The sequence below is a fragment of the Bubalus bubalis genome, chromosome 15 (assembly GCF_019923935.1).
Source record: "Bubalus bubalis isolate 160015118507 breed Murrah chromosome 15, NDDB_SH_1, whole genome shotgun sequence".
Classification (NCBI taxonomy): Eukaryota; Metazoa; Chordata; class Mammalia; order Artiodactyla; family Bovidae; genus Bubalus; species Bubalus bubalis.
This window is the reverse complement of record NC_059171.1, coordinates 48,592,618-48,618,170: the sequence shown is the minus strand read 5'-3', so window position 1 is coordinate 48,618,170 and position 25,553 is coordinate 48,592,618. Positions and strand designations below refer to the sequence as shown.

General features: G+C 40.5%; 1 protein-coding gene across 2 annotated transcripts in view; it reads right to left on the bottom strand.

Annotated features, from left to right (window-relative positions):
- Positions 1 to 25,553, bottom strand: part of SLCO5A1 (solute carrier organic anion transporter family member 5A1) — a 145,635-nt gene that overhangs the window by 53,595 nt on the left and 66,487 nt on the right. Inside the window, exons 3-4 of one of the 2 annotated variants that reach the window (XM_006073117.4) lie at positions 21,863 to 22,080; positions 6,193 to 6,357 (exon numbers count right to left, since the gene is read on the bottom strand). In XM_006073117.4, coding sequence (XP_006073179.2) covers positions 6,193 to 6,357; positions 21,863 to 22,080 — 383 coding nt within the window. The remainder of the gene's footprint in view (positions 1 to 6,192; positions 6,358 to 21,862; positions 22,081 to 25,553) is intronic. The other variant, XM_025265277.3, reaches the window with a different exon arrangement.

Below are 25,553 nucleotides of genomic sequence, written 5' to 3'. Positions count from 1 at the left end.
AGTCTGGTGCTCAGTGATGCCTGACAGAGGCAGGATGAGGGGAGGGGAGGTGAGGGAGGGAAGGGATATATATATATATATATATATATATATATATATAAAATTATGACTGATTCTCACTGTTCTATGGCAGAAACCAACACAAAACTGTAAAGCAGCTTTCAAACAATTAAAAAAAATTAAAATTGTTTCATTTAAAACTGAAAAAATAAAGAAATCCTAAGAAACTAAAAACAAATTAAAACATATAATTTCCACAGCATATCAGGTTGTGGCCATAACCAAACAGAGAAGAATTATTTCAAATAACTTTAGGCCACAGTATTTTGCAAATCCCTAACAGATAGCCTATGGACAGAAAAAAAAACACAAAGACACCTAAAACTGTGTTTCATATTTCATGGTAATAATACTGATAGATGATTTGAAACCATTATACACAAACTCATGCTCACACACATACACATATGGATAAAGTAATTATATAAAAGTCATTAGGAAGAAAGATTTTCAATACTAGAGCAAAAAGATGTATCAAAGAAGTGTCAACTTGTATTCTTAATAACTGAAGCAGAAATATCACATATCTTCATGATTTGCTTTCCTCTTTTTATCTAAAAAAAAAAAAAAGGCCTACAAACAACAACTTGTACCAATGATCACCCCAGTGCTCAGAGGGTGACCTCCAAAGATCATTTATTCTAAAAGGAACCAGGACTCCTTGGAGAAGTGTGACTGATCCCAGGTCTAGGACAGAAAACCATAAAGACTACTGAGGTTGTTCCAAAGGATATACAGATGCTAACTTGAAGGGACTCCCAGAGCCCAAGGACTGCACAATTGGAACATCAAAAAGAATAATGACTGCAGTGGATTAAAGCACAACAAACATATAAAAAGCCATGTATTCACTATGTTTTCTTAAATTTACTGGTCACTATACAAATTTGCTAGAATAAAATTTTTGACTCTGATAATTGGTAAATAAAGCTGCTGCTGCTACTGCTGCTAAGTCGCTTCAGTCATGTCCGACTCTATGCGACCCCATAGACGAAAGCCCACCAGGCTCCCCCATCCCTGGGATTCTCCAGGCAAGAACACTGGAGTGGGTTGCCATTTCCTTCTCCAGGTAAATAAAACTAATGAATCACTAAAGAAATAATGGTCACTTGGAGAACTGGCCAAACAGGAGGCTGGTCATTTGGTAAATTGATTTAGAGAAATTCAAAGAGAAAGACAGAAAGACTTTCCTTGTGGTTCAGTGGCTAAGACGCCAAGCTCCCAATGCAGGGGGCCTCGGTTCGAGCCCTAGTCAGGGAACTAGATCCTGCAAGCCACAAATGAGATCCAGCACAGCCAAGAAATAAAAATAAATATTAAGAAAAAGAGAGAGAGACAGAGAAAGAGGAGAGAGAGAGAGACTAAGAGACAGAGATAGGAAAATGGATTCATGATGTATTACACCATGAATTTCCCTCCTCAGCATCTTCTGCCCATCTCCTGCCCTAGAAGGTTTCTACCACTTTATTCCTATGATCAGGACTAAAAATAGCCACTCCATATAATTTCATTTGAATGTATTACTCCTCTTATCAGATGAGATTTAACAAAATGCCCTCGAATTGCCGCTCTAAATTAGACTAACGCAGTTTGTTTTAAATCTAACAAAACTCTTCATGGGGATTTAAATTCAACAGGATCTTACAACATGCAAAGGTTTTACTGATCATCTATGACTATATGCCAAATTACTTAAAATATCATTATCTCATTTAACTTTTGTTAGTAGGTTTGGGAGAGGATCACTCACATTTTACAAATGAGAAACACATTTACAAGTGAGGGCAGTTAAGTAACTTGGCTAAAACCATGCATTGAGTTAAGTGACAGATGGAATTCCAAGAGAAATTCATGGACTACCTCTGGTTGCCCACAGCAAAGAAAAAGAGGATGCTGGACATAGTCAAAGTTTGTGGTGATACAACATTACTAAAAATACCCCAGTGATGAATTGCTTATTAACTATTTCCCTTGTAAGAAAATCACATGACTCTACAGGAATATAAGAATAAGTTTATTTGGTACATGTGGCCTTGGGAAAATTATTTCATCTAAGATTTTGGAGCAGGAAGAAATCATCAAGTTCATTCCAGTCCAAATTATTGTTTTCTGGATTAGAAACATACCTAGAGAGAAATACTTGACAGCCCGAAGTCAGTGAATTAGCAGCTTGAGAGTAAAGGTATTAGCCACGTTAGATACCACCATTGCCCTGTGGCAGTGCGGGGATAAGGGGATGGAGCTTAAGTAGTAAAGAATCCAACTGCCAATGAAGGAGACTCGGGTTCAATCCCTGGTCCAGAACCCTACATGCCGAGGAGCCGGTGCATCACAACTACTGAGCCTGTGCTGTAGAGCCAGGGAGCCGCAACTACTGAAGCCCTGGTGCCCCAGAGCCCACGCTCTGCAACAAGAGACGCCCCTGCAATGAGAAGCCCAGGCACTACAACCAGAGAGTAGTGCCTGCTCGCAAGCAAGTAGCTCCCGCTTGCTACAATTAGAGAAGAGCCCGTGCAGCAATGAAGACTAAGCACAGCCAGATAAATAAATAAAGCCTGGTTAAAAGCCATTTCTCCTCCATGAAATGCAACTCACACTAACCCAAAGCTTCCACTGATTTATTTAAACAGCTTTTTCTAAACTTCTTTCATAAGCTCACTCTCTCTTCCCAGATCTATAAGAAACTTAAGGTTCAAGTTTGAGTCTTTGTATTTCCCCCTACCTGCTAACACACACACACACACACACACACACACACAGCACAGTGCCGTAGTACTCAGAGTGTTCAATGACTATGCAAGGGGGCAAGTGAGCAAAAGCCAGTCTTTTGATACATGTATGGAGCCTCACCTCCACTATATAACACAACAAAACAAATTGCTATGGAGGGGGCGAGGAATTTTTTTTTTAATGAAAAAAGAACTTAAACTTGAAAACTTTGTCAGAGGAGAAACTAAAACTACTTTAAGATTCACCTTCAGATACATTTCTTCATTCTCCAAGTTACTTATATGCATGGAAAGGGATTTAAATACAAAAGATTAAACAAGTTCTTAAAAAATACAGATCTCTGCTTGGAGAGTAAGAAGGATTCAATCCTTACAAATTTAAAAAGTCAAGATAAGTTTTAGAAAGAATTCTCAGCCCTGTTTAGCCTTATTGTAATGACAAGCCATCCACTATTCTTAATCAGTCTGAGTATCTCTTGAAAGTGCAGAAATTAATACTCAGTCTGGTCTGACTCTTTGTGACCCCTATGGTCTGTAGCCTGCCAGGCTCCTCTGTCCATAGGATTTCCCAGGCAAGAATACTGGAGTGGGTTTGCCATTCCCTTCTCCAGGATACCTTCTTAACTATTATTATTTTTTATCTGTCTGGAAAAGAAGGAAAAAGTATGTGAGCTAGAAATGAAAGGCCTTTTATCAAAATACCAAAGACTACCAAACATTGTATAAACTGCATTGGTAATGATAAAAAAAAAAAAAACTTGCTGTTGATGAAACCAGAGTGGCACTGGCACAGCGTGATACTGCTCCTTTAGCCCAAATGGTAAAACACAGGATGAACAAATTTCATGATTTAGTTCTTATACCCTCTTTACCCAGGTGGTCACATTCAGTGACCACTGCCTTGGCCACATACCACTGTGGAACTCTGCAACCAAACACCCCTTTATTCTATTTCTCCAAAGAAGTTATCTATCTAGCCTCTGACTGGACCAGTAATTAAGAGATGGCCTTGGTCAATATACACTCAACATGCATCAGTTCCAACCCAGCTCATCACTGGACCACTGCCCAGGAGACCTTGAGATCAAAATGGTCCATCTGGAGGCAAATGGGATGATCTAGACATCTCTGCTCCCTCGTCACTAGAAGGGCAGTATTTCCTGATATGTGCCCCGGGAAACACTGTTCATGAGAATGAATGCCTTAAAAAAAACCAAAGCCAGATTCCATGGTCAACTACATGTGGGAGAGACCATACTCGGAACCTTCCTTTGGGAGTTCACAATGCACATTGGTATATTGCTGTTGTATAATCGCTAAGTCAAGTCTAACTCTTTTGCAGCCCCATAGACTGTAGCCCACCAGGCTCCTTCTTGGGATTTCCCAAGCAAAAATACTGGAGTGGGTTGCCATTTCCTCCTCCAAGGGTTCTTAGGGTTATGAAAAGTCCTACAGCAAAGAACTCTGTAGTATTTTAATTCAGCAAGCCCTAAATTTATTTGACTATGAACCTTCTTTCCAGTAACACCTTTAATATTTAAACACAGAGTGGGAAATGATGAGATTACATTCGACAGTTATGTAGTTTCAGATCTAACTACGAGACCACTCATGGTTTCCCTATCCAAGAATTGTTGCTCAACAAAGGTTAGTGTAGGGACTTCTCTGGTGGTCCAGTGGCTAAGAATCCAGCTTCCATTGCAGGGGACATGGATTCGATTCCTGGTCAGGGAACTAAGATCCCACATGCCCTGGGGCAATTAAGCCCTACCACACTGTGACAAAGACCCAACACAGCCAATAATTAATCAATTTTTTTTTTAAGACAAAGGATGAAGGTGTGCTCAGTCCCTTCAGTAGTGTCCAACTCTTTGTGACTCTATGGACTGTAGCCCGCCAGAGTTAGAGTAGGAATTAAACTAGAAATGGGATGTTCAGGTTATCTGAAAACCAAATTGCAATGTAATCTGTAAATTTTACCCTAATGTAAGGAAAACATATTTCTTTAAAACCAACAGAAAAAAAAAATTATAGGTGACAATTACAAGGTCCAAAGAAGTATACTCTTTATAAAAAGATTTGTTATGATATGCGTGTCTTTTTATGGGCAAAGTGAAATAGGGAACAAAATGATTACCCAAATAATTCAAGTCAACTGCTCTTTCTACAAATAATATAATTGTCTGTTAATTTAATCCAAGGTTGCTGGGTTTGAATGTGGACATGGAGGAGAAAGTGGGAGCCAAGGCCATCAATAAAGTTCTTGCAATTCTCCACTTAAGTGCTTAAATGCACTTTATTAATAAATAAAGCCTTCAGTTCAGTTCAGTTCAGTCAGTCAGTCGTGTCTGACTCTTTGTGACCCCATGAATTGCAGCACGCCAGACCTCTCTGTCCATCACCATCTCCCGGAGTTCACTCAGACTCACGTCCATTGAGTCAGTGATGCTATCCAGCCATCTCATCCTTTATTGTCCCCTTCTCCTCCTGCCCCCAATCCCTCCCAGAATCAGAGTCTTTTCCAATGAGTCAATTCTTCACATGAGGTAGCCAAAGTACTGGAGTTTCAGCTTTAGCATCATTCCTTCCAAAGAAATCCCAGGGCTGATCTCCTTTAGAACGGACTGGTTGGATCTCCTTGCAGTCCAAGGGACTCTCAAGAGTCTTCTCCAACACCACAGTTCAAAAGAATAAAGCCTTAGGTACAGTTATTTGATCACCTTTGAAACCACTAAGGAAATACCCAGAATACTCTATGGTATAATACACTGAAAATCCCAGTATCTGAGAATTCATGTTCCCACATTACTGAGAACCCAATTTACTGTGAGAAGAAAGATCTGATCACTGGATACTATGGGTCCCTGTATCAAAATCTTCTAAAAATCAATTTTCTCAAACATAAAACATCACCTGAGACAAAATTTATAGATTTCCTTTCTAACTTCAAGTACCTCCAGTAACAGAATTAAAATCTATTCACATTTATGAAGGGAAAATCCTGATACCATGAAATTGATCTCTATTTCAGATTATCAAATTTTTTCAATTGAACACTGTCAGACTCATGTCAACCCATAAAAACAGATTTGTTCAGGTTTAAGTTTGAACGCTTTGGCTATTTTATTCTTTCAAACTGAGAATCTTAAAAACACAAGTATGACAAGTTCTCCCTTTTCCAAAACACAGTTGGTAAAAAATGTCACACAGTAACACAATCTGAATCAAAGAGAAAACATTCAAAGACTTCCGCCTCCTAAAATCTGAAGGGGGAAGGTTGCTGTTCGTGAACTTGAATTTTAACACTTTAATGTTAGAACGAACTTTGTCTTCACTCATTGCATTTTAGCTTAGTGGTCAGAAATGATCATGGTTTCAAGGAGTTCTAACGGCAGTGCCTTACCAGTGTAGATGCTGGCATTGGAAGCTGGAATACCAAACTGTGACTCGATGAACTTGGGGATGAAGGTAATGAAAGCAGTTACAATGGCACTCTCAGCTGTGTATGACAAACTCACAAAAAGGAATGTCATGTTGCTTAAGATCCTGACAGCTGCTCTTGGTAGGTCTACAAAATGACAAAAATGACAAATGAATGTTATAAACAAGGGATGGAAAAGAAAAAGAAAATTGAACTGCTTTTGAAATGAACTGGAAATAGCCATTCAGCAATACAGGAAAACCTGATGAATGATTAGAATTCATCCCCTTTATTAAATAGACCTGGGTGTTTTTTTTTAACTGTTCAACTAGGATAAGGAAATTTAACAAAGACGCTAAAAACATACCCATACACAAATATCCTTCTAAGAAGGAGGCAACCTATGACTTCTGTTTCAAAAACTGCTTAGAATAAATGAACCGCATTTTTTTTTATGATTAAACAATGTTAATCTTTGTTAAGACCCTGAAGACTATTAAATGTGTGAAGTACCTGCAATATAGCCCTAAATTAATCGTTGTCGCTTCACCCAACTAACACTTCTCTGAGTAAATGCACTTCTGACATGCCCGCTCTCTGGCCTGACATGGCAAACGCCCAGAGCAGAGGAACTGGTACATGCTACTGGACATCTGTTCTTCCCGTCTCATTAAGAAACAGGAAATAATACAATTAGAAGGGTAGAAGAGATAAGGTCACCAAGTCAGATATTTCCAAGGACTTTGGATTGAGGAACAAACAGAAATGATATCCGAAGGAGCCAGACAGCCCAGAGGTGGGGCTCTGTACCTGTCCAGCTGCCTCTCAAGGAAAAGAGAAAAGTCTCACTTGAATCTAGGCATTTATTTCACAAAAACTGTCATATATATGCTTCAAGATGCATGCTCAGTTTCATTGCAGCATGGTTTATAAAAGCAAAAATTTAGGAGAAAAAACTAAATGTCCATTACAATGGTGTTGGGTTGGTGATGTTAGTTACTCAGTTGTGACCCTTTGGACTGCAGTCTGCCAGGCTCCTCTGTGCATAGGATTTTCCAGGCAAGAATACTAGAGTGGGTGACCATTCCTTTCTCCAGATGATCTTCTGGACTTGGATTGAACCTGCATCTCTTGCGTCTCATGCATTGGCAGGCAGGTTCTCTACTACTAGCGCCTCCTGGGAAGCCCATATACATACATGCATGTGTGTGTGTGTGTGTGTGTGTGTAATATTTAAGTAAAAACAAATGAAAACAATGAGTTTACATATGGTTGAATGTATACTTTTCAAAATATATAATACCGAGAAATTCTGTAAACAGGAGTAAGACTGGGAAAGAGAAACAAGAAAAGATTCTTGAGTGTATGCTTTTGTATTTTTTGCATATTTGTAATGTGAGTTAACCCACATGTGCATGATCTTTATACATCTTCATAGAAAAGGTAAGCTGCCTTACTTTTGAGATACAGAGTCTCTCAGTTATTAGAACAGTTATCTCCTTATGCTACAATATAATAAAATAATTTCCTAAAAATTAAGCAACAGCTATTATTAAAGCTTCCCTGGTGGCTCAGTGGTAAAGAATTGCCTGCAATGCAGGAGACCCACGTTCAACCCCTGAGTCGGGAAGATCCTCTGGAGGAGGGCATGGCAACGCACTCCAGCATTCTTGCCTTGGAGAATCACATGGTCAGAGAAGCCTAGTGGGCTACAGCCCATGAGGTTGCACAGAGTTGGACACAACTGAAGCTACTAACCAGCAATAGCATTATTAAAGCTATAATTCATAGCCTATTCACTAGAATTTAAGACTTAGTCAAGACTGTTTAGTATCATTTTGAAACACAAACTGACTTTAATGTTCTATATCATAATTTAATTGCTTAAAGTTTAAATAAATATTTTAAAAGTAAAATTAAGATGCATACTTTATTTTTTTAACATAGGTAAACACATCAGAAAAAAATATAAAATATTTCATAAAATTATCCAATATTCTTTTATAAATACTGCAAATCAAAATGCATTCTCCAGAATTAAAACTTAGAAAGTTAAGAAGATTTTCCCATGGACATTTAAAGATTCAAATTAAGCTAACTGGTAAATTAAAAGCCAACAAGTTGAATCTAAAACATCTGTGGAAATATACAATAAACCTTGCAAACCCAAGAAGATAACATATGTATAACATGAATATTTTAAGATACTAGTTTTTTGTAAGAAAAACTGGTTTTTCTTGTATACCCATTTAAATAGCCTTCTAATTTCAAAGCTAACTAAAAATACATGTCATGTTTTTCTCTCTTCTTTTATTAAAAAAAAAACACCTATTACTTAAGAAGAATTTAGCAAACATTCAGACTCTGAACAACTCTAAGCTAGTTTCCTTTTTTCTTCCACCTTCCTCCTCCCCAATTGTTCGAACTAAACTTTCAAACTACATGCCCTGCAGAGGGTGACGGGGGTGGGGGGGTGCAGATCTCCAGGACTGTCTTTGTCTGGTGGGGCTGGTTATCTAGATAGACAGATATGATAGATAATAGATGTGTGTGTGTTTGTGTGTACAAACACACATTTCCTATCTAACAAGACAGAAGTAGTGACATACTGGTAGCAATGAACCCACCTAGCACCCAGTTCTTGGTTTCTAAATGCCACTTTCCACTAAAAGGAACCAGAAGTCCTCGGCAGTTGGCAGTTTAGTTGCTAAGTCCTGTCTGACTCTTGCAACACCATGGACTGCAGGCTCCTCTGTCCATGGGCTTTCCTAGGCAATACTGAAATGGGTTGCCATTTCCTTCTTCAAGGCAATTTCCTGACCACGGACTGAACCAGAGTCTCCTGCTTGGCAGGCAGATTCTTTATCACTGAGCCACCCCAAAGTCCTTGGAGAAATTATTAATTCATGTGTTACGTAAGCTTCCTTCAATTCAGTTCAGTTCAGTCGCTCTGACTGAAAGACTCTTTGCTACCCCATGGACTGCAGCATGCCAGGCTTCCTTGTCCATCACCAACTGGATGGAATCAGCTTCCTTCAGGCATGAGTTATACTATTATTGACTGTGGGTTCAATTTTAATGAAACAACCTATATTAAATAAGGTGTCTTTCAACAGAAACACAAGGTTATATATTGATTGATGATTATATTGTGATGCGAAGTTAACCCAGATTTCCCCCAGAGCAATGCTTCGGCATTCTCTAACACAGTGTTTACCACAACTTTACAGAACAAAGTTACCACAAATAATAAGGATCAACTGTATTTGTACTTAGTTGCTCAGTTGTGTCTGACTCTTTGCGACCCCATGAACTGTAGCCTGCCAGGTCCCTCTGTCCACGGGATTCTCCAATCAAGAATACTGGAGTGGGTAGTCATACCCTCCCCTCCAGGGGATCTTCCCAAACCAGGGATTGAACATAGGTCTCCTGCATGGCAGGCAGATTCTTTACCACGTGAGCCATCAGGAAAGCCCATGAATACTGGAGTGAGTAGCTTATCCCTTCTCCAGAGGATCTTCCCAACCCTGGAATCAAACCGTGGTCTCCTGCACTGCAGGCAGATTCTTTACCAGCTGAGCTACCAGGGAAGCCCCAACTGTCTTTATACCACCTCGAAGTACTTTCTCACAGAGTACCTATAATTTACTTATTGATTTAAAAATGCAATATACTTGGTAATTTTGGAGTGCAGAGGCCTGGCAGATCCAATCCCATTCAAGATAGGAAAGTTTACACAACTGGTAACAGGGCAGATTAACATTGTGTGGCTTCTGTGAAGACACTGAGACAGCATCTTTTCTGTGTCTACAAACGAGCATAGATCAGGAGGCAACATCATCAAACCCAAATTCTATAAAGTTACTGGCTTACAATTTTTTAAAAGATCAAGGTCATAAAATATTAGGGTAGATGAGGAACTGATCCAAATTGATGGACCAAAACACACCACAACTAAATATTAATACAATCTGTGATGGCAGATTGGGTTTGGACATAAAGGCCAATGTAGGGATAACAGGCAAAATTTGAATGGGGCCTACGGTCTAGATGGCAGCAATGGATTAATGTTAATTCCCTGATTTCCATAGCTGCCCTGTGGTCCTGCAATAGAGTATCCTTGACTTAGGAAACACTGAAGTACTGGGGGTCAGTAACTTCACAAATCGGTCAGAAACATTAACAATCGGGGAACTGGGGCTCAGGGAACCCAGGAGTTCTGTGTGTTATTTCTGTGGCTTTTATTGTAATTCAAAATTACTTTACAAAGTTTCAAAAGCAAAGTTAGCAAAGAAGCTGCTGGGTCTATCAATTTGCAGCCAAATATTAATTTTTATGCTAATATATCTTAGATAAGTTTTTTGGTGTCATTTATAACTGTGTCATCATGAAATCAAAGATGCGGTAAAAAGAATGATGGAGGGATTTCCCTGGTGCTCTAGTGATTAAGAAACCATCTTCCAAAGCAGGGGACCTGGGTGCGACTCCTGGTCAAGGAACTAAGATCCTACATGCTGCAGGAGAACTAAGCCCATGCACCACAACTACTGAGCCCACATGCTGAAACAAAGACCCAACACAGCCAAAACATAAATAAATAATTTTTTAAAAAAGAATGATAGAGGGACTAACGGTAGTAATTTTCATTTTTTTGATCACTGAATGCTAGGAACTCTTACAAATTCACTTACAAGGACAATCTGACACTAAAACTAGAAATGCCTTTAACAGCAGTAATATAGAAATAAAACTTAATACAAACCTCCAAAATTCAAGAGAATATAATACAAGGTAGACAAGACTTAGAAATCACTTTGAGAAGTGTTGCTATCACCGGCAGATCCCTTGCTGGTTCCCACATGCACATCAATGGCAGTGCAGGTAACCCAGCCAGCCAGTACCCACACCTGGACTCAGGTGCTAAACTCCAGTCACCACAGGGCTGTTTGTTAGTCTGTCTGTCGTATCTGCCTCTTAGTGACCCCATGGACTGGAGGCCACCAGGCTCCTCTGTCCATGGGATTCTCCAGGCAAGAATACTGGAGTGGGTTGCATTCATTTCCTTCTCCAGGGGATCTGTCTGAGCCAGATCTCCTGCATTGCAGGAGGAGTCTTTACCATCTGAACCACCAGGGATTCTCACCACGGGGCTATGCTACAACAAATTTGATGTGGTCCCTCCCCTTGATCTTGCATCAAAGGTAATCCCTTGACCATTAGTCAAAGTTTCAGAAAATCTGAGCTACATGGTGTGCTTGGATTCTTACAGAAGCTGCCAGGGACAGCCTTAGCAAGTGCAGACACTATAGGGTACGGAGTTAGAGAAGGCAAGGTTCAGAAAAAGAACAAGACCGAGACCGGCACTTTTCAGGAACAGATCACGTTAAATGAGGTGAGAAGGGGCAGCAGTCAGATTAGTGAGCTGCTGCCCTTACCCAAGAAAAGACTAAGTATATTTAGGCAGGTATGTGGAAAGCTACTGTCTTAAGGGGGCCTGTTCTTCTCCAGGGTTGTTCAGAGTAGTTATCTCTTAAATGGCTGGGGCAAGGAATTTTGGAGATTGGCCAGAGGCTGGACCAGCTGGGAGCTGAGCATAACCAACCTAGTGTCCATTTTTTTGGTGAGAGAGTTCTTTGTTTTGCATAGAATGGTGGGGAGGCCCTGGAGGGGAGTTTTAACTCCAGGCTATTTTGAGCCCTGTAACTTTGCTTCAGACACCACACCTACTGTTCTCCAATGCCTCACAGTGCATGGTATAATGAGCAGCAGGTAGTGATAGATTTCTTTTTTTTTTTAATTTACCATCTTAACTGGTTTTTTTTTTAATTATTTATTAATATTTTGGCTGTGCTGAGTGTTTGTTGCTGCACCAGCTTTTCTCTAGTTGTGGGGAGTGGGAACTACTCTCTAGTTGCGGTGTGGGGGCTTCCCATCACGATGACTTCTCTTGTTTCCGAGCATAGGCTCTAGAGAACAGGCTCAGTAGTTGTGCACGGGCTTAGTTGCTCTTTGGTATGTGGGATCTTCTTGGCCCCATGTCTCCTGCACTGGCAGGTGGATTCTTTACCACTGAGCCACCAGGAAAGCCCAGGTTTGTCAGTTTTTGACCATCAAGCAAACGTGCTCCAGTATGAGAGTACATTGAGTTCCTGAACCGCTTACCTGCTGACTGTGAATAGAAACAGCAGCCACCCGGATCCAAAATACATTATAAGTGATTACTAGCCATAGTACAATCCTGCTTGCTTAAATCTAATGAGTATTTATATATATATTTCAAAGTAGACACTACTCTGATGAACATTAGTCCTGAAATAGAGCAGGACCCTACGGTCCTTCTGGCCCCCTCCCATGTCCTCTGCCTGCCTTTTGTCTGTGAAAAAACTTTAGCCAAAGAATAAGTTTAATTGGAGAAGTGAGAAAATGCAGAAACAAAGGAAAACAGTCAAAGGAAAGCAAATACTAATAATGTAGTCATAAGCATAGTCAAGGATCTTTAGTTCCTTCTCAAGGGCTAGGGATAATATTCTGAGCCTTATCCTGTGAACTGTCTTATAGATACTGAAACCCCCACCAGGTCTAAGAAGTAAACTGCATGATGACCAAACTTCAGCCATGACATTAACTGCCCTAATTCCAAGAACTGGGCTCAAGGAAATAGAAACCAACCAACCCTAGAACCGAAGATTCACTGTTCCTTACAACCAAGATGACGCTGATCAGACCACTGATGACCAATTTCAAGATGAGTGTTAGAGCTGACTGTGCTTTTCTACAGGTAGCCCCCTCCCTCCGCCTATAAAAGCTTTTGCCCCCTGACTGTCAGGGTGGAGGAGTCGAATTTGGACAAGCGTCCGGCCTTCTTCCCAGTTGCCAGCATCCAAAATAAAGCAAACTTTCCTTTTCACCAAACTGGCCTCTTTAAGATCACCAAACTGATCTTTGAGTGGCAAGCAGACAGATCCCACTTTTGGTTACAGTTCCACAGTTAATTTGCACTGAGTATTTTAAGTGTGCTCTTTTTGGGGAATTCTTTGCCATGGCTGTTACCATTTACCTTTTGCCTCCTAAGCTGAAGGTACAACAAAATAAATGTAAAAGAGAAATTAAACAAAGAATTCTAGAGAAGATGAAATGAATGGATAAAGAAGATGTGGCATATGTTTACAATGGAACCCTACAAAGCATGAAAAAGAATCGGATTCTGCCATCGGCAACATGATGGACCTAGAGAGTATTATGCTTAGTGAAATGTTAGACAAACACAGACAAACACTCTGTAAACACTTATATGTGTAATCTAAAAAGTAAAACAAATGCATATAGCAAACCAGAAACAGATTCACATAAACAAACCATGGGTTACCAGTGAGAAGAGGAAAGGGGTGGGGGCAAGATAGAGGTAAGGGATTAAGAAATACAACTACTGTGTATAACATGGGCTTCCTTGGTGGCTCAGCGGTAAAGAATCAGCCTGCAAAGCAGGAGACATGGGTTCCATCCCTGGGTGGGGAAGATCCCCTGAAGGAGGGCATGGCAACCCACTCCAGTATTCTTGCCTGGAGAATCCCCATGGACGGAGAGAAGCCTGGCAGGCTACAGTCCATGGGGTCACAAAGAGTTAGACAAAACTAAGCAACTACGCACACACATGTATAAAATAAACAAGCCACAAGCATATATTATACAGCACAGGGAATATAGCTATTGTTTTCTAATAACTTTAAATGAAGTATAAAGCATAAAAATGCTATATCACTATGTTCCACATCCAAAACTCAATCAATATTGTAAATTAACTATGTGTGCTCAGTTTTGTCTGACTTTTTGTGACTCTTTGGACTATAGACTGTCAGGCTCCTCTGTCCACAGGATTTTTTAGGCAACAATACAGAGTGGGTTGCCATGCCCTCCTCCAGGGGATCTTCCCGACCCAGGAATTGAAGCCACACCTCCTGTGTCTCCTACAATACAGGGGGATTTTTACCCTCTGACCCATCAGGGAAGTTCTGAGCAATGCTGTGTTTAGTCACTCAGTCATGTGACTCTGTGACCCCATGAACTGTAGCCTGCCAGGCTCCTCTGCCCATGGGGATTCTCCAGGCAAGAATAATGGGGTGGGTCGCCATGCCCTCCTCCAGGGGATCTTCCCAACCCAGGGATCGAACCCAAGTCTTCCGAACTGCAGGTGGATTCTTTACCATCTGAGCCATCAGGGAAATCCATGAATACTAGAATGGGTAACCTATCCCTTCTCCAGAGGATCTTCTCGACCCAGGCATTGAACTGGGGTCTCCTGCATTGCAGGTAGATTCTTTGCCAGCTGAGCTACCAGAGAAGCCCTACACTTCAATAAAAAAAGAAAAAGAAATGCATCATATTTCCTTGAAAAAAAGAAATAAAGAAGATATAAACAGAACAGCACATCAAAGCCAGCGAAAAGATTCTTTCTGGGCTTCAAATTTGACCCTTGGTTTCCTAGCCACAAAAGCAGAAAGTTGTATGATCATCGTTAGCAGAAACATCCTAATTTTCTCCTAAGAAACAAAGCTTTGCTCCATGTTCTAAAGCACTAGATTCTCACAGCGTGGTCCCTGGACCATCTGCAACAGCATCACCTGGAAACTTGTCAAAATGCAGATTCTCAGGTCACATTCTCAGGTCACACCTCGGTCTAGCACCCTGAGCTCTATGAAGCCCTCATGATGCTTCCTAGGTAGACTAAGTTTGAGAACCTCTGTTCTCAAGAAATAGAGTTTTGTATAAAGCACTCTGGCATTTGCTCCTATGGCAAATACAGGGAATTCAGGTAACAGCTTTTAATAAGAGCTGCAAACCTAAAAATAAAGTTAAAGTCAGCAAAAAAGCTAAGGCAAAATACAAGAGGCTAAGATAGCTTGGCCCAGGCACGTGGCTTCTGGTGATCCCTCTTTGAGTCTAGTATTGCCTCTAACATATCCCATGCTATATTAGGTTTAAACCACAGAGCAAAGAGACACATGCAACAGTTCTGGACGTTCTTGGGCAACTCACATTCAGAATTCATTCATTCCGCCCCTTAACTCCTCTCTCCGTCATCTGAGCTTGAAACCCTGAAACCATCTTGGATCCCTCCATTCCCATCATTCCATGAGTCCGTGCAAGTGTGCTCAGTGCGTTGGATTCTTTGCAACCCCATGGACTGTAGCCCACTAGGCTCCCCTGTTCACGGGATTTCCCAGGCAAGAATACTAGAATGGGTTGCCATTTCCTCCTCCAAGGGATCTTCCCAAGCCAGGGATTGAACCTGCATCTCCTGCATTGCAGGCGGATTCTTTACCACTGCGGCACCTGGGAAGCCCATAATTCCCATAGCAATTGCCATATCCTATACACACAACTTCTTCCCTCCATTCTCATCATTCATTAATTTATTCATCAAATATTTACTGAGTATCTACTAGACAGTGGGAATTCATCAGAGAACATGATGGACCAATTAAAAAAAAAAAAGAAAACCTTGCCTTTGTGGAGCTTACCAAGATGATCAATAAGTAAAACATAGAGTATGTTAGATAAGTGATCAGTGCTAAGGAGAAAAATTAAGGAGAGAAAGAGATAAGAAGCTTTGGAGGAAAAGGTAGAAATTTTAAAATAGGGTGGCTGGGTAAGGCTTCATTAGAAAGGGATTGTTTGAGTAATACCCTGAAGGAAGTGAGGGGCCTCATGGAGAAAACTCCCAGCACAGGAACGGCAAGAACAACTGCCCTGAGGTGAGCGTGTGCTTGGTATACTCAAGCAACAGTGATGAGCCCAGTATGGTTGAAGCAGAATCTAACTGCAGGAAGGAAATGGCCTCAAGCAGGTAACCAGGGGTTAGACTGGGAAACCACAGAAGCTTTGAGCCCAGGAGCGGCATTTTAACAGGATCCTTTTGACCACAGAGTTGAAAACGACTGAAAGGGGACAAGGAGGAAATTCCCTGGTGGTCCAATAGTTAGGGCTTTGGGCTTCCACTGCAGGGGGCATGGGTTCAGTCCCTGATCCTGCATGTCATGCAGTGAGGCCAAAAAACAAACAAACAAACAAACAAAAACCAACAAAGAAAAACTTAGTTTAGCAGGCTGCTGTCCTTTCCATCTCTACTAGGCAAAACCGCCATCACCTCTCTGGAGCTCTGTCCATAGCTTTCTACCTTGTCCCCCCCGCTTCCACTCCACTCCCTTCTCTCCCTAATTTAACAGGACCTAATGGAGGGCCTGCCAAAGGCTGCTCAAACCTCTCCACTACTCAATTGAGATGAGTTTCATTAAAGCTAGAACTTTAGCTCTCTACACACAAGATGGCTCTAACTGACCTTCCCAACTTCATCCCCCAGGGCTCCGTCATGTACAGCCAACACACCAACCAAGATGCACTTGCTCAGCATTTTCAAATGCATCTACACATCTGATCTTCTTGCCTTTACTGTCTCTTCCTGGAACACTCCCACCATCCCACATCCACCTACTGACATCCTCCCAGTTTTCCAGGAAAGATAAATCCCACCTTCTCCATGAAACTTTCCCTGGTCCCTCAACTAGACATTCCCTCGCCTGTCTGTGACCTTCACACCATGGTGTCTATCTTCTCTTTTGGTCATTAGTATATTTCCATCTGTACTCATCCTGTCTCCCTCAGTGGACTACAAGCTCTATGAGGGAAAATCATGGCTGACTCATCTTCTAATCTGCCATAGCTTGGAGTGCAGCAGCTTTTACAGAATAAGCAGTCACTGAATTAAATGATGACAACATAACCTTCTAGTGATCAAAATTCTTTGACTTCCAATGGCCTCTGTTTTTTAAATTTTATTTTAGTTGAAGGATAATTGCTTTACAATATTGCATTGGTTTCTGCCATACATCAACATGAACCAGTCACAGGTACACATATGTCCCCACCCTCTTGAACGTCCCTCCCACCTCCCACCCTTCTAGGTTGTTCCAGAGCCCCAGTTTGAGTTCCCTGAGTCATACAGTAAATTCCTATTGGCTAGCTATTTAACATGCAGTAAGGTATACTTTCTATGCTACTCTCTCCATTCATCCCTCCCTCTCCTTCCCCCACTGTGTTCACAAGTCCATTCTCTATGTCTGCATCTCCATTGCTGCTAAGTCGCTTCAGTCGTGTCTGACTCTGTGCGACCCCATAGACGGAAGCCCACCAGGCTCCCCTCTCCCTGGGATTCTCCAGGCAACAACACTGGAATGGGTTGCCATTTCCTTCTCCAATGCATGAAAGTGAAAAGTGAAAATGAAGTCGCTCAGTCATGTCCGACTCTGAGTGACCCCATAGACTGCAGCCAACCAGGCTCTTCTGTCCATGGGATTTTCCAGGCAAGAGTACTGGAGTGGGGTGCCATTGCCTTCTCCATTACTGCCCTGCAAATAGATTCATCAGTACCATCTTTCTAGATTCCACATATATGCATAAATATATGTTATTTTTTTCTCTTTTGGACTTCACTTTGGCTCTAGGTTCATCCACCTCATTAGAACTGATTCAAATGTGTTCCTTTTATGGCTGAGTAATATCCCATTGTGTATATATACTACAGCTTCTCTATCCATTCATCTGTTGATGGACATCTAGGTTGCTTCCATGACCTAGCTATTGTACATAGTGCTGCAATGAATATTGGGGTACATGTGTCTTTTTCAATTTTGGTTTCCTCAGGGTATAAGCCTAGTAGTGGGATTGCTGGGTCATATGGTAGCTTTATTCCTAGGTTTTTAAGGAAGCTCCATACTGTCTTCTATAGTGGCTGTATCAATTTACATTCCCACCAATAGCACAAGAGGGTCAGTGGCCTCTTCGAATCAATGCATCACCTCAGAGTAACCATTTGACTTAGTTAGGATTATAAATATATTTTATTCCAAAACAAACAAAATTCTAGCAGAGCAAGTCTGTCATGTGAAAGTGAAAAGTGAAAGTGTCAGTCACTCAGTCATGTCTGACTCTTTGTGACCCCATGGACTGTAGTCCACCAGGTTCCTCTGTCCATGGAATTCTTCAGACAAGATTACTGGTATGTCGCTTCTCCAGGGGATCTTCCCAACTCAGGGATCAAACCCACATCTCCTGCATTGGCAGGCAGATTCTTTACTGTCTGAGCCACCAGGGAAGCCACATAAGTCTGTCATGCTTTATGCTATGTAATAATGCTAAGCAATTAAGCTTAGAAGTTAAAAGTGAACACAAAAATAAAAATTTTCTTATGATTAACTGCCACCAAACATTTTCTGCTTAATAAGAAGAAGATAACCAGTTAAATTTGGAAGGCTTTTAAAATACCAGACCCCAAGCCTCAGAAAAATTGATCCACTTAAATATTTTAACTGTTTATTTTTATGGTACGATGTCGAAGTCATCAGTGCTCATCTCTTTATGGGAAGGCGCTGCAGATCCACTAAAAACTCTTACTTTCTCCTTTGTGGTGGTTTTAAAACAGTTTTATTCCTGCATAATTTATAATAAGAACCTAGAAACACTGAGTCAGATTTTCCCCATGTCTATCATTAAAATGTGGAGGCAGTGGGTGGAAAGCGAAGTGCATTCTCTTCTTGCATTCTCTGCAATAAAGCTTTTCAAAGAGCACTATCCTCTATGGTCTAAATCATTTTTGATTTTAGGAACCAAAAAATACCAACTTGGCCACTCTTTATACCTTCTCTTTGAAGAAGCTAATATTGATGTATGAATTTCAAATATAAAGGATAAAAGGAGCCTTACTCCAAAAAACAGGACAAGAAAAAAGAAGATCTGGGAATCACACTGCGGTTTAACTCAAAATGGAATCTCAGCAATCAATCTTTCATTCAAGACCTAAATAGTAACAGACATGAGTAAGAAAAAAAAAAATCCTGAAAAAAAGAAGTTATACATGGAAAAATTTGTGTTATAATTTTTATATGTCAGTTGGTCAAGTGTAAAACTGCAAAGTGTGTATTAAATAGATATTTAAAATTAAAAAAAAAACAGACCTAGTGTATCTCAGCTTTGTAATACAAATTTTGTCTGTAGTAGAATGATTCTCAGAGATGTAATTGAGTCTTTTGAAAATCAGATGAAATATTAGACTGTCATTTCCTATAGGTGATAGGTATTAGAAATAAAATGTGAAAAAGATATATATAATTTTAAATACTGTATTTGAACATTATTCCAATATCATCAACATCACTTGAAGAATTTTTAGCAGAACATTGTCACTTTATAATCCCATTTAAACAGGATTCCTTTCTAACAGGAGAACATGTTTCTGGAAGTGCCAGTCTAGATACATTTAGAGTCCAGTGCAAGTAGAAGTAAGTAAAATAAACCAGCTCCATGTCCTAACCAGGAAGGTTCGCTGCCAAAGATCACTCATCACAATTAAGGCATAGAGTAAAAAAGTTGGAAATTTATCAGAAACATCTACAAGAAAATCAGAATAAAAATGGAGTTTATAAACCAACTACCCATCACTGTCAAAAGACTCTTCTTAATGTTTCCTCTAAAAGAAAATACCTTGAACCACTAAATTGAATACAGAAAAGATGGAGAACACTCCCTAGGAGTACAAGAAGACATTTAACATAATAGTAGATAGATTCAATTCTGAAAAATAATTTTAAAATCCCATGACAGCTTTTATCACTTGTGAATCTGCCTGCCAACGTGAGCTTTGCCCCAGAAGCAGGTTCTGAGTCAAGGATCCAAGTCCAAGTCATTTATTTGGGGGGTTTGAGAAGCACTGGATGGGGAGTATAGATGTGATGCACAGGAAGAGGAAGAAAGGGCAGCTTACAACGGATTGTCTCACCATGAGGGGACAGAGCTGGGATGCCAACCAGCCACTGGTTAAGACTGCTTTTAGGGGTGGGAGGCCAGAGTGTTAATTCCTTGGCACCTGAAGCCTGCCTCAAGCAGGAGCCAAGCAGTCTCCCAGCCTAAGAGAAGACTTTCAGGCCAAGAAGACGCACAGACCTTCAGAAGGTCCTGGCCATGGCAGTCCTCACCTTGAAAATGGGAAGCACCCGGAGGACAGCTGGCTCATGAAAGCACTGTCCACCCAGCCTCCTCCAAAGAACTCCATTCCCATCAACAGTTGCCTCTGCTATTGGTGTTTCATACCAGTCTTCTCTCTCCCTTTTCTCTGCTATCCAACACAGCATATATTTCACATTCTAGCCATCTACCTCTAAGCCATAAAATAAACAACTTCAGCTCTAGCCTTTATTTCTCCTCTGGCATCAACTTTATATTCTCCTTAAATTAAGACCCTTAGTCTATTTCTATGTTGTAAATTCTCTAACATCAACTTTGTTCTCAATTGAGTTATTTTTTTTTTAAATCACTCCCTTATTATGGTTCATCATATGTCCATGAAAAATGGTGAAGTGGTCCATGCGATAAGAGCTCAGGCTCTACTTCACTACCACCCAGAGAATCTTTTATGTTATGAGAGCAGAGGAGGTAATTTTGGCAGTTCCAAAAGTAAACATTGTCCCAAAATAATGGGGAGGGAACGGGGAAGGTAAATCTAAAACTTAACTGGGAAGAAGCATTTCCAATGAAATGTCAGTCACTACACTGCTTTGAACAAAATAGAGTCTTTAAAAATAATCCAATCTATTAGGCTGCAGGCACAGTTCCATAATATATTAGTAACTTCCCTCTAGGCCTGAAAGGATCCTCTTTGACTTTACTATGCACGTGGTCGAAACGAGATGAGAATGGGCCTCAGTGAATTTTACCTAAAACAACCTTAACTGATGTAACCACTTGATTTATATTATGCTTCCTAATTTTAAAACTTTAATTCAGAGAATTTAGGAAATAGGCAGGAACTAATGGGAATGTGGCATTATGGGTTTCCTGGATTAAAGGGATTTATTGTCACTCAAGAAAGGTATTGACTATGGAACAAAAATGGCCTGGTAAAGATTAAGTTGTTTAGATTTGAGATTGCCTAATCTGGATTTAATAAAGTGATTGTTTTTAAGAGAAATAAAATGAAAACACAGACCTGTACACATCACTGAAAACTCTCTGGATGTTTTTCTGCTTGGTTTTGAGACCCATGCCCTGGGTGTCCTTCTCCATGGTCACTTAGAAGCTTTGACCGAGTCACTGCTGAATGAGATCCCTTCCTAAGGGTGAGTTTTGTATTTCTATAAGGATCAGGACACACTACCAAACCCATGGTTCCTGGAGACAAACTATCCATTGTATGAGGCAACGATTATTTTAAAAATCAGACATCTCTCATTCTAATATGAAGTCTTCACCTTTAGAATTTCAATCAGTGCTTCTCAAACTATCTGTGAGGAAGGACCATTTTTAGATTATATCCAGTCTACTGTTACTGATACTTTTACAAGTTATAAGAAAGATGAATCATTAGAAAATCAATTTTGTAAAACATACAAAATGTGAGCCCAGTTTATTACTGTTATTAGAGTCGATAGACAAAATTATCCCACTGAAATTTTTTTTTTTCAGTTTTCAACACTGACTCTCAACTTCAGCCCTTATCCTGTCACAGACCAGAAACTGCCATTAGACAGCAGGGGCCGGGGACCACACTTTGAGTAGCACTGATACGAAGCACCATGCATGTACTTATTCAAAAGGTATACTTTACCTCTGACATCCTTCCCAAATCCTATAGGAGAAACTTTTTTGTCCACTTGTTCACAACTGTCTGGTTTCTCCTTCATAACGTCATCATCACCAGAAGCATCCGTGGAATATTTTTTCTTTCTCTTTTTCTTGTGTCGAGGCGGAAGCTTTTTTGGAAAAGTAAACATTGGGAATATCACAAGAAACATTGCAATGGCACAAAGGAGGAATCCACTCCACCTAAAAAATTGGGAGATGTGAACAGCATTTATGGCTTTTATATTACGAGTGAGAACAAGTTAGCAAAGTAGAAATGTGGGATGACAAATTTCTCCAGAGAACACGTTTTACCTTCATCAGGTGTACGGCACTAAGAAGTTAGACAACCTAAGAAAATACAAGAATCCTCCCTTTCTGTGGTATAAATGAGAACTGTACTCAGTAATCATATATAATTATTAGAATCACCAGCCTGACTAGAATTTCAGTCAAGTATTTTTGAGCACACATGTGTCAGTTCTGCTAATGAACATTGTTAGTCCTACTACAATGCGCATTTTATAATAAATCAATGGCCCATAAGGGCTTCCCAGGTGGCACTGTGATAAAGAATTCTCCTGCCAATGCAGGAGACACAGGTTCAATCCTTAGGTCATGAAGATTCCCCTGGAGGAGACAATGGCAACCCACTCCAGTACTCTTGCCTGGAAAATCCCATGGACAGAGGAGCCTGATGGGCTACAGTCCATAAAGTCAAAAAGAATTGGACACAACTGAGCACGCACAGGGTGTGTGTGTGTGTGTGTGTGTGCACGCGCGCGTGCGTGTGCGTGTGAATGTGTGTGTGCATGTGTGTGTGTGTTAGAATTGAGTCAATATCCCATAAATTTAATAGAAAAATAATATAGAGTCTATATCATGTTTTATGGACCCATATAGACACTTTTTTAAAGAAAAAAAAACAAATACCTGGTGTGAAATGTTTTTCAAATTGCTGATGGCATTCAAATATTTTTCTGCGAGCACTTAAAAATGTATTAACCCTTCTTAGCTGGGCTTCCCAAAACTTAACCAAGAATAAGTAGGGATAAAGGCATTTACACCTGGGGCCTTCCCCAGAGATCCAGTGGTTAAGACTCTGTGCTCCCTGCTCAATCCCTGCTCAGGGATAAGATCCCACATGCCACTCGACTCATCATGTGGCCAGGGAAAAAAAAAAGAGAGACAAAGATATACACTCTATCTTCGCATTCAAGAACTTACAACTTGTTTGTAAAGAGCTAAAGATATAAGAAACAATTCCTAACAATCCCCCACAATGCAAGAATGTACATAATTGTTAGATCACTTGGTATAGAAGGGCTTCCCTGGTGGCTCAGACAGTAAAGAATCCGCCTGCAATGCAGGAGACCCAGATTTGATCCCTGCGCTGGGAAGATCTTGAATGCTATAAAAATTCAGAAAGGAAATCAATGTGTCAGAAAGCTTCCCAGGAGAAGTGAAACTTGAGTTTCCATAGAATCAAGATTCTGTCTTTAAACTCATCTGAAGTTGCCATGATGCCGAGACTAGGAAGCAAATACAGAATAGACCTCAAATTCTAGTCCTGTTTCGAGCATGTATTAAGGCCTGGGGGCTTCTTGCCTGCATAATTCCCCAAGGGCAATTTTTCAGTCTCCTTTCAATCTTTTCTTAACAAATAGAGGTCCCTGGTCTTGCCTAATAGGGTCACAAATTGTCCAACTAGGATTCCTCAACTTCAAACTCTGTCCTCAAAACTTCCAAGTTCATAAACACTCAGATTCTAGCCTCTGTATCAACACGTTCCATCAGCTGTTATCAGAATGCAACCAGCATTCTAAGCCTTCATGTGGAATACAACCCAGTCAGCTTATAGATCAACTGCAAAGCAAAAACTCATTTGTAAAAAGTAAATGTTTCAGGACTTCTCTGGTGGTGCAGTGGTTAAGACTCTGCTCTTCCACAACAGGGGTCATGAGTTCGATCCCCGGTCAGGGAACTAAGATGCCGTGTGCTACTAGGTGCAGCCAAAAAAATTAATTAAAATTTTTTCTAATTAATTAGAAAAGCAAGTGTTTCTATTAAAATGCTGTTATCAGCTGCTAAAGGTCATAGCTTAGCTGAGAGAATCATTCCTAGAACCAGTCATTAAAAATCCAGTGTGCTATTTTCAAAGACACTTAATGTTGTATCCAATTAAGATATTAAAACAATCAGAAAAGGATTTCATTTTGAGAAGACGTCTCAAAGCAGGCTTCCAGCAATCTCAATGAGTCAAATATAATCATGAACCCAGGGCCTAACACAGTTTAGGTACTCAAAACATTTCCTAAATAAATAAACTGAATGAGGGTCGTTTTTTTTAAAAAGAGAGTCATCTATCTGCAGGGAACATAGCTATGAAAATACCTGGCCCTTTTTGTACTTGGCTGCCTACAAGGTCTTTCCTAATCCAGCCCTGCCTTTAACTTCCTTGAATTTCTTTCTGCAAACTCTGCATTCAAGTCCCCTGAACTCCTTAGCTCCCTGGACCTCTCACACTATCTCCAGAAGAGGCCAGGCAGCAGAGTGTGAGGGGCCGTTCTTGAGCTATAGCTTCAGGAAGACCCAGGGTTTATCCAGTCTTCACCACTTACTAGCCCTAAGAGTCTGGAGAAATTAGTTTGCTTCTCTGAACAGGCTTTCTCATCTGAAAGGGAGGAAATAATAACTTTGGGGAAAACAATCAAAATTAAGAAGACAAAGTATGCTGCTGCTCAGTCTCGTCCTACTCTCTACAACCCCATGGACTATAACCTGCCCCGCTTCTCTATCCATGGGATTCTCCAGGCAAGAATACTGGAGCAGATAGCCATTTCATTCTCCAGGGGATCTTCCCAACCCAGAGATCAAACCTGCATCTCTTGCATCTCCTACATTGGTAGGCAAATCCTGGACCACTGAGTCCCACAGCCTGCCCCCCACAACAAACAACAATAATTTCATGGTAGCTAGTACTATTTTTTATTTACATCTGTACTTAGGGCCCCACCTCCAGCCAAAGCCACTGACTTAAAATTACATGCAAACATTAAAGATACTCAGAGGACTCCGAAGGGAGAATAAATAACAGAAGAAGGGGAAGAATTGCAGTAATTGAACAAAAATAATAAAAAAGGTTTAGGGACATTTCTAAGCAGAGCAAACTGGTCTCCAGTAACATCGAAATGAACATATGATAGCTGGTGCCAAAGAGGACTCCGAGAAAAGCTGGGTAAGGTAAGGAAGTGTGCATTATATGTCAGAAACAGATGCATCAGTAAGAGCTAAAATGGAAAAGCCAGGACCCCTTTCATGAGTCATTACCCAGAGACTCTTCATGAAGGGAGGACAGTTAAGTACACTGACTAAAACCTCCACCCTGGACTCAGTTTCTTATCCATCTCTCACTGACTCTCAGACTTTAGGCACGATGATCAAATTGCCAACCATCAATTTCCTCACCTGCAAAATGGGCAAATTCTTAGTGGTGACATGTGGTTGTTATAATGCTTCAGTGAAAATGTTGGTAAAGGTTTTAATGTACTGTTTGACACATAGTGAGCACCCAACTAATATTAGCATTATTCGCTTACTCCTTCCTTCTCTCTTCCAGCATATGTTTACCGAAAAACCTATCTTCATTATTGCGCTGTTGTTAGTCGCTAAGTCGT